At 40.4% G+C, this 20,966-nt stretch overlaps 1 protein-coding gene across 4 annotated transcripts in view; it reads right to left on the bottom strand.

Annotated features, from left to right (window-relative positions):
* SH3RF1 (SH3 domain containing ring finger 1) overlaps positions 1 to 19,466 on the bottom strand; it is an 84,769-nt gene extending 65,303 nt beyond the window's left edge. For 2 of the 4 annotated variants that reach the window (XM_038134530.1, XM_038134533.1), the window contains exons 1-2: positions 19,329 to 19,466; positions 17,534 to 18,022 (exon numbers count right to left, since the gene is read on the bottom strand). In XM_038134530.1, the coding sequence (XP_037990458.1) occupies positions 17,534 to 17,920 (387 nt within the window). In that variant the 5' untranslated portion in view covers positions 17,921 to 18,022; positions 19,329 to 19,466. Of the gene's footprint in view, positions 1 to 17,533; positions 18,023 to 18,991 lie in introns of all 4 variants that reach the window. The other 2 variants (XM_038134531.1, XM_038134532.1) reach the window with 2 other exon arrangements.
* Between the last annotated feature and the right edge of the window lie 1,500 nt (positions 19,467 to 20,966).

Here is a 20,966-nt window from a genome sequence, read left to right as displayed (position 1 = left end):
TTCTTCAGCCTGTAGCTGGGTGGACAGTGCCCACTTCCCACAAACAAGAGCTGAAGAATCTACAGCCCCACATACTGAGAGTAACAGGCCTATGTATTTTGGGAAGTACTCAAGACACTGAAATACTGTGTAGAGGTTTTTGCTGTTGTTATTTTAATTGAATGTCCTATTTTAAGGGGAGCTTTTTGTTTTTGAAGAAAAAAACATTTGAAGGAATCCCCAAAGTAACCATTTCACTCTAGAGAGGATTTCATACTGTGAATACCAGTGAACTAGTCTTCTGCAGTTCAGGATTAGTTTCACTCAGCTGTGAAGAGGCAGGATTTCAGACATTTACTTTTTTTCAGAGGTACCTATGGGCTACCTGCAGTGGATCTCTGTGGAATACCACTCATTGGAAAACCAAAATCACAGTTCCTGTATGTGATCAAAGCTGCAGTATCTAACATCTTAACAGTCAAGTCTTTGCCAGTCTAGCAAAAGACAGTAAGAATATAAACACAATTTCTCTCTCAGAGAGAAAAAATTTGATGGTTCCCCACCAATGGTAAAAACAGGTTTCTGCAGAAGAATGTTACGGGATACATTCACTTCCTGCTGCAAAAATATGCCTAAAATTAGTTTCCGAAACTAGCACTTAAATGAAGATCTCTCACAAGTAATTGCAATGGAAAGCACACTGAATTTCAACAAGAGCAAGTGTGAGGCGAGGATTCCATTAATAAACCTTATCATTAAATCTACTATGATTAAGTCTACACTCACAAAGGCTACTGCTTATTAACAGATCTTTCTCATCGCAGCAACATATTAGCTTAAGAGATAGATGAACAGCTTATTTTTACTGTTAAAATGCTGGAGGCTAAATTTAGTTTTTGACAGTGACAGCAGCTCTGATGTGCCTTGGTGGCACATTTCATTGCAATGTTATCGCTACAAACTGGAAAATCCAAACACTGAAAGCACACACAGGAAAACGCTGGTGGATACGCTTTGCATTTAACAGTCTTGTCTATTCAAAGATGATTCACTTCTGAGAAGCTTCCAGCACAATGTCACTTGGAATAAGAATTCCTCCTAATTTTGTCGGCCTTGGACTGAGCAACATCCAAAGCAGAGTAGTGATGTAAGCTAGACTCCAATGTTTTGGGTCCCACCTCCAGCCAAGAACAGGCTGGGCCATCCACTGGTAATAACCTTGGCAGCACTCTCCTCTGCTTCCAGCACTGCCAATACTAATGAAACAAAACTAGACGCAAGAGGTTTCTTAGAAACTTCGTGTTAATGCTGCCTGGCTGGAACTATCTCTAATGCTTGTACTAATTATCCCTGAGTAGATTAGACCACAGAGTGCCAAGCCAGTCCAGCAGTCCTTTCTGTGCACACTCTGCTGGGTGACTGCATTTCCAAACTCAAAATTATATTAAATGGTTCACACCAACAGAAATTGCAAGAAAGCCATGAGTTTAAAAATCATTATAGCTACATTAAGACAATTATCACTGGTGCACCCTGATTACGAGAGATTAAAAATACATAAACTCAAGCAATACATAGAAGTAATTCACATAAATAAAAAATAATCAAGCGATAAACAAAAAAGTAGAAGCCAAGCAGTAAAATACACCCATGAAAAGCCTAGTTTTCCATTTTATTTGAAGTACTGCACAGAGCAAATGGAGAACGTGCAAAAGGAACAAAGGGATGGTTTCTCCACACCAGTAGTTCAGCTTTCTAGTGCCAGCATTTTATATGGCCCATTACAGGCCCTTTTATTCTCTCATCTGCATGCATCAAGTAGAACAGTTATTCTCCATCTAGAGCCATGATGAGTATGTACTTGTACTTCTCAATAATACTACATTTGTAGAGCCTCAGTTGTTCTCTCTCCTTGGAGGTAGAAGACTGAGGTTCTATTTTACTTTTTAAAAAAAGAAACAAAGTAATATTACACTGCTCAGCAGTTCTTCTCAAATACAGTTTACTACTAAGCTTTCAAACACTTTGTGCAGTAACATAAAGCTCACAAAATTTAATCTTTTTTTTTTTCTACCACTTAGAAAGAACCTACTTGAATAGGAAAAAGGCTACATAGTGTGCAAGGTCATATGAAAAACTGAAGTCCACATACATCTCAATGTACTTTGATAGTAGTATTTGGTACTAGTATTAAGGGAATAACAGTAAACTAAAATTACTGGGTTTTTTTATTTTTCCTTCAAATTCAATAGCAGTCATATAATCCCGACAGGCTCACAGAGATACAGCATACCTGAAACATAATATTCAAAGTTATGTATGCTTCCAATGCCGCCATTTTAAAAGCAATTTAACTCGTAAAATAACCCCTTAATTTATCATTTGCCAAGTATTAGTTTCTTTCAAAACAATAATTCTGCAACATCTGAAAGCTTATCCCAAGAGGCACTATTTTCTCATAAAAACAGAAGTCAGAAACAAACAATTTTCTCCTAAATTAATCTCATCTTTACATGAGGAAAATGAGAAGAGAAATAGCACAGCTAAGCCAACACAAACAACAAATGTTATGTTCCCCATCTGATAGTCAAAAAGTGAGGAAAACCACACTTAGTGCCATGGTTAATTAAGTGCTTTCTAGACAAAATATGCAATCAGAATTATTTTATCTCATCAAATTATTCACTGCGGATACAACCAAGGAGATTAGGAAAAAAAAAAAAAGAAAAAAGGTTCTCTTTCCATAAAAAGCATCATTCATACCTGCAATACATGATCCAACACGGCATGAGCTCTAACCACCAAACCACAGACGTCTTGGCATGGATTTCCCCTAACCTCTACTGGAGCACTGAAAGTGATGACAAAACAATTCTCTGGCTCAATGACCCCAGCACTTGCCTGAGATGTGAACAGTTGGGCTTTAATCCTTTTTCCAGTGAATATTTTATTTTCACAGAGCAGAACAACTTCAGTTGTTCCCCTTTAGAAAGGGGGCCAAAAGTCTACATAATTAAGCCACTACAATCACTGGTACTGATCTTCACAACATATTAAATACTGAACCAAAGGCTGACTTACCTTAATTAAGGTGATTCACTTAATGCAGACATTAGGCATACTGACAAAATGACAAAACAGAGAAAATATGGGCCTTCTATATCCAGTACAATTTTTTCAATGTTTTTTGAAAACATTGCATGCAAAGACAAACAAAAACCAGAGAGGTAAAGTACAAAATATCTGTTAGCCCTCAATCTAAACAGCTAGCCAACATTCCTAGGTCCTTGCTGACTGACCTTCATTAGAAAGACAAAATGAAATTCAAAATAATATTTACCAAGAATATTCATAAAATCATGATTTTATCCAAAACTAACATGACCAAGAAACAGCATCCTTTGTAATTTTTTGGTGCTATCAGAAATTACTGTGCTCCCTAGAGTGTCATCTGTTGCCTTGATGGTTCATGCAAAGCTCTGATGCATTTCTTCCTTCTTGTTAACACTCTCTCAAAAATTCCATTTCTCTTCAGGCATGCACCAGTGACCCAGCTCTGCTATTTATGGTCAGTTTTATCAGTCTTCATAGAGTAGTCTTCCCTGTTCCAGACTTATTCTGCTGATCAGTGCCTTAAGCAGCAATTTTATTGTTTCAGCTACCAAAGGAACATTAAGACCACGGTCTCTCTAATGAAGGATATCTAATGTACTTACTGATTTTTACCAGATCTGTTTTTATGGAAGCCATTAACACTCCTCTGTATTCCAACAGAATATTTTCCAGTGTATATTTTAATAGCAAAGTTCAAAACTGCAATTTTATTTCTATAGTTACAAGATCCTGAAAAATATAAACATAGTGAGTGTTTACGTAAGACCACTTTGGACAGATTTCATCAATTAAATTTTATATGCTGAACAGACAAAAGAAATCTGCAAAAAAGTATTCTTGTTTCACAGCACAGAACAAATCAAATGCTATTTCATCCGGCAAGTACCACCATTAAGACATTCAAATTCATTTATCCTATAAAAATCGACTACCTTCTCCGAAAACAAAGCACAGTTTGGCATCTAATGGCATGTTCAGCCTAAACTTCAATAATTGGAATCCACACCCAAAACCAGAGCTCTGTGGTAATGACCAACCCCAACAATTTGGTGCCAAGTTTGGTCTTCTTTTGCAAAAACAAAGGGTATTCCTTTAGTTAAAAAAGCCACACTCTCACAAAAATTTCATTGCCTCTACGTCTTCCCCAAACATGAAACATGCAGAAAGAATATGAATCTCAGTTTTTAAACATATTTATGTATTCAAGTCTAGAAAACTAGTGCATAACTTGATTTTGGTTCATACGAAATCTTAAAAATTTTCACTTATGTTCTAGCTTTGAGCACCAGAGGTACTTGACTTCCCAAGAATTAGATGCATCTTCCCAGGAAGAAGCAGAGTGCTAACCTCACAGTGCAAACAGCAGTAGTTAGAAGAGAGAGCATGATGATTTCCTAAATGAAATTGCAGCCAGTGTCCAGATCTGAGGGTTATCTGTTTAAGCACAAGGAGGAGTTCTCAGACATCACAAGGTATCTTACACAATCGAAACTTAGTAATTCCTGAAAGCAACAACTTGAAGGTTGGCTTGAAACACAGAATGTGGAATACCGGAATACTTCATTTTCCATTTTCAATAGGTGAGACTATGCTGTGGTTACTGCATACTGGGCTGAAAGGTTTTTCAAGCTGTAAGACATGCCTGACTACAATGACCAAGATCGTGTGTGGTTTGATTCAGATAAATTACCTTGAACTTCAAACCTCCTATGTGCAACTGGACTCCAATCTGACTGTATCTAAGTGAAGCAGCACTAAAATCCCCTGTAAGAAGACAAAAAATTTCATATATTCAGAGGTTTCTTCCAGGAAGTGTACCTCTGAATATTGGAAGTCCATATCTTCCATGACTGCAAGTACAAAACTGTCTCCAAAATAATTTTATTTCTTTTTTAACCATTTCTAATATAAGCTCTTACTTGTGAACTGAGCAGTACACTACAGACAAAAATATACACCCACCTAGGCAACCACAGCCTACAAACCCCAAGAAAACAGGCACAAACTTCATCCACCAATCTATCTCAGTAACTCATGTAACTCCCAACAACATCAAAAAATAAGAAACTGTGTGGTAGAGCCTAACTGCAGACGTTTCAAAATCTCTAAAAGGAATAAGAATGCCACATTACATAAAGTTTTACTCAGAGAATATTTTAAAAACGGCACTTTCTACGTAAAATTCTGATTGCTGCAGGGGAAAAAAGGGAACAAACACTTCCTGACACTTGAGCTGGTTTAACTCATATCCCCAGTTTCCTTGAATTCTTTTAGTGCAAACTCAGAAAAAGAAAATTTGAAACAAGTATTATACTTTAAAAAAAAAGTCTCCCTATCAAACACTACACACTACACATGCAATTATGAATATTCCTTATTTAACTGTTTAAGACATAGTACTTAATAAATGGGAAAACCCACACTACCTGTGTATGGACTGCAGAGGATAATTGGTTTCTCTTCTATGCTGTTTAAAATAAATTTTTATGTCTTTCATGCTGTTCCATTAAATGGTAGGGTGATAAAAAATGAATAGGAAAGCATAAATGACATCAGTTCCCTGTTGCAAGCAACACAACTCTGAATTGAATATATGAAAAAGAATGCTTTCTTGAGAAAAGTGCATAAACACACAACAGGAGCTGAAGTCAGAAATAAGTTTTCCTTGACCCTTATGTTTCTTTCTGGGTCCAGAGGTTTCAGTACAAGAAGATAAACATTTATTGAAATTTTAAACTACCTTGGGAACCCATTTCCAGAAACAGCCCACTAGTTATTCTAGTTCTGCACTGAAAATCCAATTCCCTTATTCGTTAAAGTAAACAAAACCTCCCTTACAGAAACCAATATTCTGGAAACCAATATTTTGAAACCATAGTTCTGGAAAGATAGTTCTTTTAAAAGTATTACAGAAAGGTGAGCTGCTCCAAGAGATTGAAAACATACTGAAAATATTCCATTGTTTTTCTTGGAGAACAAGTACCATAAAATTCATTCTTGTTATCATCACGACTGAATTCAAAAGAATAGATTGTGACCATGCTCTGTAATGCTAGTGTGATGTTTAAATCCTTATTTTCCGTTACTACTAACTGAAGGAATAGACAAAAGACTTAGGAAATATGGAAGTAAGACGAAAGAAAATGTCATCAAATCCAAACAGTCACAGATTATGTTTATTTTTTCCTCCTTCTTTGAGAATCTTTTTCAATTTCCCAGCAATTCCTAAGACACTAGCCCCCCTTTTTGTATATTCCTTTCGATCATTTAATGAAATATAGAATTTGCAGCTTTATTGGTTCTATAAGGACAATGAGAATACATTAGTAGTAAAACAGAGGTTTTCAGAATCCTGTGAAGAATCTCAAAGTGAGATATGGCAGAAGTAATCTTCAAAGCCCCGAATGGAAGTTCTTTGACCATTTTGTAATTGTACTAGTCTAAATGTCACATAATACATGACACGCTATTACAAAATAAACAACGAAAAAATGAAATACACAGTATTCAAATACATACTGAAGGAAACGAGATGGCATGTGAGTCAACACATTTACATTTCTTTCTCACCTCTTGTCTAGCCAACACCTCCATAGCAACTTTTCTATTTTGGTGCTCTCCAAAACCTTCCTCAAACATCAAACTACCTCTTCAGCTTGCTCCTGCAGCACTTCCCCCTCACCAAGTCCCTAATTCAATTCCAGTGAGCCAAAAGTCATTTGCTTGATCCCATTTCCTCTCTAGTATATTATCTAAATGGTCTATTGCTATGTTCCAGGCCTACTGCCACAGTCAGTTTTCCTTCAAAACCACTGTCCCTCTTCCTCCCTTATTACTTGACCATTTGGGTCTTTATCATCCATCAGTACTGAAATTACTCTGCTTTTCAGCCATCTCCTCCCAGTAGCTTTCTCCCACCCTTTCAATGAGATAAGTGATTGCTTTCATGCCTCAAAGCTAGATGTGTGTTCAGCTCTTCTGCCACCCTCTCCAAGTCCTGGACCTGCTTTGAATCCTACATTGGAACGAGTTCTCCAGGGAAGTGGTAGAATCACCATTCCTGGCAGTGTTCAAAAAACAAGTAGATGTGGCACTTCACAATATGGTTGAGTGGTCATAGTGATATTCAGTCATAAGTTTGACTCAGTGATCTTGGAGGACTTTTCCAGCATTAATGATTCTATGATCCACTTCCTCTGTTCCTACTCTGGTGCTTTGTGAACATGTCTGGCAGGAATCCTCCTGTTAGGCTGAATTCTTCCACTACATATGGCTCTTTTAAAATTCCTCCAACTCCACTACCTCAGGAGTTATGCCCTGAAAACAGCCTGAGCTTTATCTCAGTAGTGTTAGAAGAGTCAAAACTGAACAGAAGCAATATGCAGACTGCAGTGGTGGCCAAGGCCACATTATGGGCATAATGTTCTTTGTGGTCTTTAAATTCTGGACCCTGATTGCCTGAAAATTTTGCAAAAATAGCTTGTGAAACAACCATGAGAAGATTTTAATCTGCATATGCACAATAGCAAGGAAACAAAACTGTTATTTTTGCCTACCTTATTCTTTATTTAGAATTTAACCTAATTTTATTGGGTTGCAAACCAGGAATTAATGCATTTTTTTAAAAAAATTCCTTTATTCACTCTTCCTTCCCCCAAACAAAATGATACTCATTTCAACTTTTTCCTCAAGTTGTAAGTACTAGTGGTAGTGCATATAGTGAATGGAAATTCAGATCAGCATTTCTTAACTTGAAGATCTGTCTTCTGCAAGATTATCTATTCATCTGCTTATTGACTATCGCTGCCCTGCTTAGTCCCAAGACCTAAGAGGATTACAGAACCTGGTGGCAAGGCTGAAGGCTTGTTAACTTAATAAGGCTGTGGATTTAAAACTGTGTTAAATTAAACAGGTTTTGAAAATGGCTTAAGTCTGCTAGAGTGGCTAAGATTTAAGTCTCCTTTCTTTATCTAGCTCCTAAAAAAGGCCATGTGAGATAGAAGGGCACTGGCACACATGAACAAGTGAAGGTCCACGAGACATTGATTTTCTTTTAGCAAGCTCTTAGCTTCAGAATAAAAGCTTCTTCACTACTCAGGGGCACTTTACCACAGTGCAGTGAACTCAACTTTGCTGGATTTGTTTAAAATAAGCTTCTAGAACAGCTATGTCCTATATATGCCAACTCAGATTGTCATCTGATTATCTTTTACTATTTTCCATTTTAACACTTTTTAAAGTCAGAAGTGCTTCATTCTTACCCATTTTTAATATAAATAAAACAAAGACTATAACCTAAAGGGCTAAGGTAGCATACCAAAAAAGAATAATTGAAGAGACATGCTTCAAATTATTCAGTATTGATGTTCTGCCACCCCTGTGCAAGTAAGACTACATTCCTTCTCTTGGGTTCAGCAGCTTGAAAGTCTGGAGGAAATGCGTACTTTTGTCTTTAATCAGAGCTTTTCAAAAGCTTGTCATGTAGAACTGTGGTTCACACAAGGTAAAACAGTGGTTCAGTTCTTTAAAAAGCTTTCAATGCACATGTATATTTTGAAAGCTTAGATGCTGAAAAGAGAAAGTCAAGAGAGGTAATATGCACATCTTTCCTTTACAAGAAGAGGAAAGCAGAGTTATCTCATCTTTCTGCAACACTAATGCCATGACATAAAATCAGTTTTATTAACAAAGAAATGCTAAAGACTGAGGAGCACTTCAGGTGTTATGAAGTCCAACAGGACACTTGATGCCAGGCTTATCTTCTGAATAGCACTGGCAGCAGTCCTCCACTTCAGAGAGGAGGAGAATGCTATCTATATTAATATTTAAACAACACTGAAATGCTTACCTTTGATCAAAATGCATTTATGATTAATAGCATACTTCTCAGCTAGAAACTATAAAATTATATTTTGCACATTTACAGAATATAAAAATGGACTATCTTAATTTGACTATGAAAAATCAAGAAAGATAGAAAGAACAGTTAAACACCAGAACTTTTAGTTCAATTAAAAACAAACAAACTAAAAAACTAAACAGAAATTCACACCATATTCAAAAAATTAGATGTGGAAGCCCAAGCATATGAGCAATATTTCAAACAGAATTACTGTGTGAGAGGGATGGTGCACAACAGAATCTTGTCCTCATTTGTAGGAGATCAGACACATTCTTGCAGGTTCTGGTTTTTTAATACTTGAAAATTTAAGTCCTTATGCTTGGGGAGGGGGGGCAGGGGGTAGAGGAGATTAATCAAGAACCAAATAAGATGGGAACAAAGACCTTGACAAGATATTACTTAAAATTCTTAATTGTTTATACTCTTACACTACAAAAACTTTCTTTGATCAATAAACCTCATACTTGGGTGCCACAAGTGTAAAATGAGACCCACAACCCAAGGCTTCTAAGGGTACAACGGATTGCTCATACACACACACCACAGCTGACTTTCATGTACCTAGCGTGTACCTATGGACACTTTGGCAAGTGTCCATAAATGAAACATTGACTTCTGTGTTTACTCCTCCTTCAACTGGAGAATCCAAATCTGTAGGTTTCCAGGCAACATTGAATGACATTTTAAAAATACGTATATAAGCATCAAATATCTAAAGAATTAAAAATACTGGACTAGATTTCCCTCTTTGGAGTGATTTCCCTTCTCTGCAGAGCATTTTTCTGAGTCCAAACAATTTCCTGACATTTTAGAGGATGCAAATGTGAAAACAGACTTAACCAATTGCCTGTGCTGACCAGCTCGGGTTCTGCACCCAAACTGCATGGCAACTCTGGCAATATCCACGGGAAGGGGATAAGGGGCATGCTCAGTGCAGCAAAGCTCTAAGCTCCCGGTGTTCAGTCTGACCGAGGTCAGTACTGTCATCTTCCCTCTATGCCTAAGAGAGGTAAGGAGCGCAGAAATGAGCACTTGGATGTGTGACCATCCCACCTCAGGACCACTTGCTTTCTAAAATTCTAAAATTAATCCAGCTCACCTCAAAGCAGCAATTATCAGTCCAAAAAAAAAAAAAAAAACCACAAAAAAAAATTGCTATCCAAAAAGACTCTGATTTAGTGATGTGAAAAGTAAAGGATTTGATCTAGTTCAACTGATCCAAGAATTCACTGCTGATTTTCCAAGACAAGTTTTTCAGTCTAACACAGAGGGATCTGACAGGAAATGAGGTTTAACAGATGCACACTTTTCCTCTGTGAAGGCAGTAATGAGGTGTACGCATGAACAGGGCTGACCAGATGATATTTCAGCTTTAATTACTGAGACACACTCTTGCTCACACTAGAATGAGGATACAGTCAGTGATTTAAAGGAGAAGAAGAAAAAGCAAAAAGGAAGAATAATCCCAGGAGGCTAGGCAATACAGTAATATTAACTTATACTTTATGCTCTCCACGTATTTGGCAGATCTTAGTCAAAATATACTACAAGGCTGTACATAGTCCAACATACCTCAATAGAAAATTTTCTTTCTTACTGTTTATTTTTTGTGCCTTATGTCTGACACAGTCATGGACAAATGGGACAAAAGAGGTAAGAAAACTAGATGTTTTCTTTTTCTTGGAAGTAGTACAGAAATATCAGAGGCAGAAGATCGTTTGAATAAAGGACAACAGTGGAGCCAAAGAAAAGACCAAGGAAGGTGTTAAGCGTATCATAAAGAGAAGGCCAAATGCACTGCAAGGGGAAGTTCACCAAAAGAAAGACAAACAACAGATCATAACAAGTTTCCAGTTTTATTATCACAGCTGCAGTTAAAAGCTTTGTTTTCTGCTGTTCCTATCCATGCACTAACCACGGAAGTTCCATTAAAAAACATTTCACTCAGTTAAAGGAGAGGGGAGAAGAAGGATTTCTAGCTGATGTCATGCCAACCAGCTCCTCATACCATACCTCATACCATACCATACATACACGATGCCTATTAAGCCACCAAATTGCATTGCAGAAAGCCAGACACTATGCACAGAGAAACACAGCAACTGCACTACTGACTAACTTTTCTAACCAGATCCTGGATCACCTACATAAAGCAATTTTATTGGTATTTGATTTTTTTGGTAATATGAGAAAAAAAAAATCAAGGATTTTTATTCTCTCTAAAAGAACTGCTTCCCTTCACAAGCCCATTAAAAGTAACAGCTTGAGACTTCCCTTTTTATGCAGAAGTTTAAATTTTCTGAATGATCAAAGCTTTTTGAGTAGAGCAACTCACTGGCCACATTAAAGTGGAGGAAAAAAGGAGACTATTTTATTTCATGTAGGTGGTTTTAAACAAATATACATAAATGGAGGAATATTAAACTGGAAAATGAAGGGAAATAGAGACAGCCCTCTCTTCCACATGAAGACACCAAAAAAAAAAAAAAAAGCTTGCAAACAAATTAAAAAGGGATTTCAGATTTCAGTATCACATGTAAATAATGTGAACTTCTTTTTTAGTTTATAGATCATTTTACTTCAAAACCTAATTGTTTTCTAATAAAAAGGGATTACACTAGTTTGGCACCTATTTTATCAAGTAGATTAATGTTAATTGGCAGGTTCAAGAGAGCTATGCAGGTTCAAAGTATGGAATTAAACATTTCTGCATTATCAACACAATTTACACTGGATATTCTCTTCTTATTCTTTTTAAAACACATTCAAATCTACACACCAGTGTGCCAGTTAGATGGAGATTTCCCTAGCTGAAGGGTGGACTATGACTTCCACAGTTGTTTCAAGTATCAGGCTTTTCCTCACTGAGGTATTAATGTGATTTCCTATTAAACATCCAAACAAAATTACATCCTCTTAACAATGTGACGCTAAGCATCGCACCGTCTTTGGGACAGGAAATGGATTATGAACAGTTCTCCAGTAATGTGGAAGTCAATGATTTAGAGTTAACAGCAGGATATACTGACCTCAGCTGAGACTGTGGAACCATTGTAAAACAACCATGGACACATCCAATATTTTAAAAAAGTCAGTGTCTGCCCTGGAGAGCATAAAGTCTAAATAGTGAGTCACACAAAGAAAGTACTATCAGTCATATCTGCAGATGGGAAACAGAGGCACAAAGAGCTTTGAGTGACTCTGTGCAAGGTCATAAAGGATGTCTGTAGCAAAGCCAGGAACTGAGCCCGGAAGCTCTCAATCCTAGCCCAATGCCTTTGGATACAGAGACAATTCTTCCTTTTGCTTATCCTCCTCTATCTAATTCTTTATCTCTGAAAGGGAACACATTAACACCATGAGAGTCAGTCGACTTTCATATTTATGATCTCCATTAAATTTTCTCTGGTTTCACATAGGATACAACAGTATTACATAGAAGAAATACTGTACAGAAGTAATTAAAACTGTACAAGAAACTGTAAACATAAAAGTGGAATCTGGTATCTCAGCAAGCATGAAATGAAACAAAAGCATGCATATATGATTTGCAAAGACTTCACAAAATATTTTCTAATGACCACTCCAGAGCATGAATAGGTGTCCATCTCCAGATTCTCAAATGTTACTAGGGAAATTCCCCCCCATTCCTTCTTCTTTCCCCAGATTTATATGCTGAGCATGATGTCATATGGTATGGAATAACCTTTTGGTTGGGGGGGTCAGCTCAAAATCAGGAACCATCAATAACAATTCTCCAGCCTATGATCACAAGTAACAGTCATGAAAATAACTGCATTAGCCACTGTTTTTTGCATATTTCTACAACTGCTTTTTCCTTTAAATGGGTATACTTGACAATCTGATCTATTATGACTACGAGAACCTCCTCTAAGAGTACCCCTCCAGCAGACTTTTACTGATACATTTCTCTGTATTATTGTATTCCACTAACTCTTGTTCCAAGATGATTTAAACATCCATTCCAATCTACACCTGCTGCTATGCTTGGCAAACCCCATATTTATTTACAATAATGTAATGAAGTTATTGATCCACGAATGCACATTTTCCATCCTATAGTTATCTTCTAGTCCAAAAGGTTTCTTTTGATACTTAAGTTCTGCCAGGATCTTCACAGTCCAGCAAGGGCCATGACTACAAAAGCAGCTCCTGTCAGATTTTGGCTTCTGTCAGATTTTTGCAACCTGCTCAACAGTCAAACTGTAAGAGCTGCACTCTGAGCTCTCTTCTCCAGGGTGGTTAGGATAAAAGAAAATTAATTGCTTACATCATCCATTGAGTCTGACAGAGAAGCCCAACCTGCTTAAGTCCACACAGACCAGAAGGTAGCCCACTGTCCCTATTGCCTCAAGATGTGCGGCAAGGTCAAACACCATGGCTACAGGTGGAAAACCTGGCTTCATTTATCTTCCCTTCTGCCATTACAACTGTTTCAGCTGTTCCCAGGCAAGCCTACTGGATCACAAATGATCACTGCTGCAGCAGTATAGATACAGAAATTTAAAATTTTAGTATTGCTTTCCTTGTTAAACAAACATGAAAATGGATGCATGGATTTACACGACACAGCATCACCGCTAAGTATTAGCAGAACTCATGAAACAATCTCCTGTTAGTGGGTCCTTCTTTCCTCCTCAGTGTAAAAGAATTTATCACAAACAAACAACTCAGAAGCTCAGATACTAGTGGCTCTAGTCCCCTTTAACACCTAAAGGAGCATTTTCCAATAGCCTATAATGATTCTTTACCCTCATTTCAAGTCGACTTCACCGAGAATGGTATCTCCAGATTTTCTAGGGGCTTTCCAGAATAAAAATAACCAAAAAGGGAAAATCTTCAGGATTTTCACTGTAACATTTCTCAATAAGATTTTCCACAGACATACGGTCAATAATATTCTCAAATTACACCATCAATTCTTACTCAGCATTAGCATCAACTGTATCAGGAATGGCAAACGTTTGACCTATTCATGTTTTTCTCTTGTTAATGGAGATCATTTGAATTCTTCTCGTAGCCCTTCCTGCCTATATTTGGTCCAGAAAATAGCTGAAAACCTTATTACAAAATATTTTTTACAGTGATGAGATTTCAGACTATCTAGACAACTCTCCTCTAGGTTCTGTGGAAAAGATAGCCATAACTCCAGAAAACTGGTCTATAAACAAACTAGAAGGAGAATTAGTATGTCTTAGGCAAATACAAATTCCAATGAAAAGTTAAACATGGATCATCTTAAATCTGTCTAGGAGAGAACAGCTCTCCAACACCTAGCAACTTGCACAGAGCTACATGTAAGACTCCTGCAATAAGCTTATCTTTGTAAAACTGCCATAAGGAACTTAGGATAATTCTTGTTTGACATGCTCTGTGAAAATGAAAAAATTAATAACATGAGCATAAACATAAAAGGATGGACCCTAACATTTTTGAATGCTCTTTTGAAGGAAACAAGGCTCATGTGATCATGCAGTCCCTCAACAGCCCTACTTGCTCCTGATGACCAGTCGCTAGCAGATTTGACAGTAGGCTGTGGCTCTTAGAGCTCTTCCAAGCTGTCAACCTACCTGAAGGTTTTCACTTGAAAACAAGGAGAAAAGCATTAAATTTCCATCCATACCAGAGAGGAAGCTGCAGTATGTGTATAACCGTTGTCCCTGGCAAGCTGGCTGCCTGGGACAGAACTGCTGGGCAGACAGCAAACACAAGTTTTCCATCAGGTGCGGTCCAGCCAGTACCAGTGAAAGGCACAGGAGGCTTTATACATCAAAACAGCAAGGGAACAAAATAGGTTAACAACTTGCACAGAGAAATCGCTGCTGTTACAGCAGTGAAAGCTCAGAGAGGTTACAGTAAAAAACAGGTTACTCAAGTGGGGGACGTACTAGGCCCAAGATTTGTTAATGTCCACCACCCACCCAGCTCCATTAGTTTCAAGACTCAAGGAACCATTTGTTTGTTTATTGCCATGTGTCACCACATACATACAGAGAATGCAATATAGTGTGCAATTACAGGGCTGGCTCCACAGTCATTGATACAGTTCAGGAAATCATGCTGCAGTACATGTTATATTAACCTTTTCTGAAAATTATGGCATTCTCTGAAAGGGCATTTATGAGCTTAGTATTACTTCAGGGTATAAGCAGAATGTTTATGACTTGACTGCCTTCATCCACATTCACTTCATTTAACATAACAGCAACTTTCATTTACTTGCTCCCCTTCAGCAAAATTAGTTTAGGAAATCTGACTCTGCCACTCATCTCGAAACAGAATTTTCTCTTCAATTCCCAGGGAGGAACTGTATTTGCAAGCATCCTTGTTAGAGTTAGCAAAACAAATAGGGCATTCATTTCAACACTGTCCATTAAAGTGGCATTTTGCTTTCTGGACTGTTGTTTTTTGCTGTTGTTTTTTTCCAAAACCACTTTTCATATAGAAAACAGAAAAGTAGCTCATATCTCCACCTTCTTATCCATCAAAGTTGGTTCATGTTCTTAAAGGTACTGGCTTCCTAGTGAAAAAGGCTCTGGACAAAGCAGACAAATGATGAGATCATCATCTTTCCCTGTCTCCCAAAGGAAAGAAGGCACAAGAACGCCTGTGAAACTCCAAAACCAAAGATGGAATAAAACTTCCTGTAAAACACTAAAAACTATCACCAATATACAATGAGTATCAGTTACTGCATGAGGAACGCATATGGTCACAGTTTTAACGGCACACGGTACAGCATAAACTGAAGCAACCTTCCACGTGTTATCATTTTCTACTCTGCACAACATCTGGAAATGCAAATGTTGCAAAACAGGATATTATAGAACATTAAAAAAAGACAGATAAAATATTTCATATTCAAGTTATTTTGTCTAATAAGACTTTGAGAAGCTCTGAAGTACAGTCTTTCATGCACAGCAATGCACCGGAAACCTTTTTGGAGGAGAAGCAGTCTCTGAAAATACAGTTATTTACAAAGGGCAACACAAAAATATATAAACAAATTATAAGGGTTTTTTGTTTTAAGTCGAAGAGCATTTGCAAATGCAAGGTATCATGGTAAACACCTTAAAGTTCTGGAGAAGAGCAGACTGGTTTTGATATTCCTGATGCTTCTTTGCATTCCTTTTTAAGGATTCTACATTCTGGAAAGAAAACTCCCCAAAACCACAAAAACAAACCACTAACAGAAAAACCCCACAGACCACCTTCTCAACAATTAATGTATATACAAAACAAAACTCATTAGCAGGAAGTGAGTTGATAATTATAATTTCTATATTCTAAAGTAAGAACCTAATGAGATCTCTAGCAAGTAGAGAAAGCAATATCAACTAGTGGAAAAAACAACTGTATTTTAAATCCTTATGTAAACTTAAAAGGTGTATCTAAGATCTGTTGGAGAGATTCCAATCATGTCACGTACATCTGAGGAAAATCAGTGTTAGGCTTCCTTCACTGGGTAAGTAAACTAAATCATTTAGATACACTTCAAAATAAAGACTAGTCCTGCCAAAACTACGTTCAAGTCCTCTTCTTGGAACTCCTTAAGACATTTCATAAAAATCGAATAAACTCCACAGGACAGAAACCACCTAAACCATTCAGAAACTCCACTTCAAACACGGGAACTCAAACAAACTGGGCAGCAAAACCTTTCAGAGAAGCTGCCCTGCTTTGACATTAGATAAAACATAGCAAGGTCTATCGTCTCATAAAATTGCATTCCCTGACACAGGTTCGAGAATGAGTAATCACAAATGAGGCTACTGAGTCTTGATTATAAGGTATGACATAGTCTACAGGTTGCGTAGCTCTTAGGAAGGAACTAGAGCATATAAAGAAGGCAATGTCGTCCCATCATGGTACATACAACTTCCAAATCCCCTAGGAAAAATACTTGAGGAAAAAGTAATAAAGAAATGATGAGGATTAAGAGTACAAATAACTCAGCAGATTGCAGGAATTCAAAAATTTCTTTTTGAAGGAAAGAAAGTAAAAATTTAGATGCTTAGAGGCCAGTGGCAAAACTTCTCTGCTCATGTTTAACATTTGTTATGTCTAACTTAAAGGAAATTTACTGATTGTAAGAATCATTTCAGAAAGTGTATGAGCCAAAATGAAATCTCTAGTCTTGCAGTTGACAAACTAAAAACAATTTCAAATGTTCTTCACAAGACCTCTATCCCTAACAATAACTTAACTCAAGCTTTCCACATAAGTTGCCTTGCTCTATTTGACTGTCTTTGGACAAATTCAAAGGATTTCTTCTTCTTGCCTCAAAAACAGAGTTTCAATTAGGAAGCATTATTAGTATTTATGCAACATTAAACCAACACTGATAGGAATACCGACCTGCTTTGCTAGAAATCTACAGAAATTCTCAAAATGACATTATTTTGCTATATTATCTATCTGACTGCCCTTATCCCAAAGCAGAGGCCATCAATCGTTTTGAAATGGTGGAGAAAAAGACAGGAATGCAACAAAATACTGTCATCACGTGGTACTCACCCTAACAGGAGGGCTGCGTGCTTGTACCCTTTGCTGCTGTCCAGCTTGCGAGCTCTGCAGGTCCTTTGATCCACAATTAGCTACAGTGGTGATGGGGACCCTCAAAGCGTTTGTGCTGGCAGTCCCACCGCCAGCACTGTGTTTTCGAGGCCTCTGTTTGATGCCATCCAGTAGTCTAACAAGCAAAATATTACTGGGGAGTTCGTCAACACCGCAGTCCACTAGAGTCCGGCACTCGGGACATCGCAGCTCATTGCGAGAGCTCACAATGCCCAGCAGGCAGCGTTTACAAAACGTGTGCTGGCAAGGCAAGACTTTTGCAGAAGCATCAAGGCGTTCTAAGCAAACAGGACACTCCAACAGATCCAGCAAAGCCGATTCATCCATTTTCTTTGTATTACTTAATGAAAAAACAAATCTTTGCAGAATTTGTGTGTTTTGAGCACTGCAAGGGTATCATGTTACATCCATTCCTCTTCTGACTGTGCTCTAAAATTTTTTGAGGGAAAAAGGCATTAATAAGCTGGAAAAAGTCAGCAAGACCATTTCATATGATGATGTTCATACAAAGAGCAAAAGAGGAGATCACTAGACTAATTCAATAAATGAAACATGAATACAGTAATAGCAATCAACATTAATGTATCTATTCATTTTAAATATTGTAACTAAATGCTAACAGCTAAGGTTTTTAAATTCAACTCCCCATAAATTTCCATCTGAGTGATTTTATTTCCTCAAATTATTCCAGAACAAAGAGCTATCCCCAGTACAGCACTATAATAAAGCTTACTTTTCATAGTTCTTAATACATCAGTCTCTCTGAACATTTGAGATTAGCTTTCTTTCACAAGACGAAGATGGCAAAGGTAACTGCAGTGGGGTCCAGAACCACACAGCCTACACCAACAGGGCATAGCAAGGGGAATTACATTTATGCCATACTAAGCCAACAGTGAACTACGTTTCTACCCTTTCTATGAAAACTACTGCAGCACATTACACAGCTCAGCCTTGAAAACAGCCTCCAGCTCACAGGGTTTTAAGCTTACCGCAAGCACTGACAAGAGGGTTCATTACAGTGCCGCCTTTAAGAAACGCTTCAAAAACTATCGCGAAGTGATTTACAGCAGGAAGTGCTACTGCCATATCGTTAGGACAACACGAGCGCTGCGTATGCAGCCACAGAGGCAGGGGCGAACCCCCAGCCAGCTCCAGGCTATGTAGCGACGGGGTTGGGAAAGGGAAGGGGGAAAAAAAACCAAACACCACTAAAGAGCCCCCCTAAAAAAAAAAACACCCTGCGCGAAGTCACACGAGGATGCTTCGCGGGCAGAAAAAGGCTTGCTGACCTCGGCAGTGCCCAGCGCCGGGCGAAGTTGACCGCCTCTCCCCAGCCCCCGCAGCCGCCTGCGGGAGAGGCGCCCCCGGCTCCCCGGGCGCCCGTCCCGCACCTACCTGCTCTCGGGCTCCGTGCCCGGACCGCCTCCCCGATCCACTGCTTTATATTCCCCTGCTCCCCGGGGAAACAGCCACCCGCAGGCGGGCGGACACCGCGGCGGCGGCGCGCAGGGGTCCCTGCGGGGACACGGGGCGAGCGGGGACGGCTCCCCGGGAGGCGGGGGCGGGCGGGGGGCACGGCGCTGTCACCCCCGCCCCAAGGCGCTGGGCAGATGGAGGGAGGGGTCGGGCCCGCGGCCCCTCCGCCGCACCGCGCCGAGCCGCCCCTCGGGGAGCGCGGGGGTCCCGGGGGAGCTCGAGCGCCGCCCCCTCCCCGTCCTCACCCGGCTCTCACCGTGTGGCCGCGCCGCCCCCGCTTTGTTCCCGTGAGGAGGAACCGCCGCCGCCGGCCCCGCCGCTGCCTCTCCCGCCGCGGCAGCGCCGAGACTCCCGTGCCCTCCCCGCCCCGCCGCGCAGGGGCCGCTGACGCGAGGCGCGGCACCGCCCCGCCCGGCACCGCCCCGCCGAGGGGCCGCGGGCAGGGAGCGGGGGCGGGCCCGGCGGGTGCCCAGCGGCAGCACCGCCCCTCGCGGGCGGGGACGGGGCGCAGGGCCGCCTCGTCCTCCCCGCCATCCGCGCCTAGCTGGGTGCCTCGGGCAGTGGCTGGGGCGGTGGGAGGGCGCGGGCGGCTTCCTGGGACAGGAGGAGCAGGCGCTTCCCCCTGCCTTGTGCCTAGGGGGCAGCCCGGGCGGGCACCTGGGGCTGCCACCGTCTGCATGGGGGCGGCGGCGAACGAGGAAGAGGGACGGAGGGAGGGAACGAGGGTGGGTGGTCGCTCGCTCGCTCCTCGCAGGGCTGCCCCCGCTCGCTGTCTGTGGTAAGTCGTACCCGGAGCGCCGGCCTGCGGCTGCCCGGCCCCACAGAAGGAGGAGCCGCGGTGCCCGGTGCCCGCGGCGGCCCGCCCAAGGAGGCTCCTCATGCTGGGCGGGCTTGTGCAGAGCGGGGGTCCCTCCCTGAGCCTCCCCCGGCTGTGCGCCCGCAGCTCCCGGCGTCTCGGTGGGACCGAGGCGGTTCCCGCTCCAGGGGGTCAGGGGCCGCCGTGCCGGGCACGGGCAGGAAAGGAGACGAGGCTGCCGGGTCACGTCCATCGCTGCCCTTGGGTGCGGCTGTGCTCCCTCGGGCCCTTGCAGCACGCTTGTGGTTAGGTGGAGTGCAGCGTGTTCGTGGGCATGGTTAGTGCTGGACTTGGCAGTGCTGGATTAACAGTTGAACTCGCTGATCTTGGAGGTCTGTTCCAAACTAAACGGTTTCGTGATAGGACTGCTTAATTAAATAAATGATGCCAGAAAATTGGTGAGTGCCTCTCTTCACACACTCCCCCCCCACACACACAACCACACACCTCTGTATTCAGGATATGATGCACTTGCTTGTGGGGTGTTTTGTGTGAGATACTTCTCTGCAAGACTGTGGGAATGAAGGAGGAAGTATACCCTAAGATACATGCAAATTAGCATAAAACAAAAAGAAGTTAAAGCCTGCTCTTTTTAAATAAAATGACACTCCTTGTCTATGGGTGATGAAAAAACTAGACAAATGTTTAAGTTCCAGTTATTCATTTTGCCAACTGCAACTCAAAAAAGGAAGCAATCGAAAAGTTTGTGTGTAGCTCTAGCTTTCAAGCTGACCCTAAGAAATGGTATGAAACTGTGTCAGGGAGGTTTACATTGAACATTATGGAAAGTTTCTTCACCCAGGGGGTGGTTGGGCATTGGAACAGGCTCCTCAGGGAAGTTGTCACAGCAAATGATTGACTGCATTCAAGAAGCATTTGGATAAGGCTCTCAGACATGTGGTGTGATTCTTGGGGCTGTCCCATGCAGGGTCAGGAGCTGAACTTGATGATCCTTGTGGGTCCCTTCCAATTCAGGATATTCTATAACTTTAAATTTGCTGTCATCCGTACTTGAATTCTGTGTGTATATGTAAAAAC

The sequence above is a fragment of the Motacilla alba genome, chromosome 4, assembly GCF_015832195.1.
Source record: "Motacilla alba alba isolate MOTALB_02 chromosome 4, Motacilla_alba_V1.0_pri, whole genome shotgun sequence".
Lineage (NCBI taxonomy): Eukaryota > Metazoa > Chordata > Aves > Passeriformes > Motacillidae > Motacilla > Motacilla alba.
This window is presented reverse-complemented; position numbering and strand designations above follow the sequence as displayed.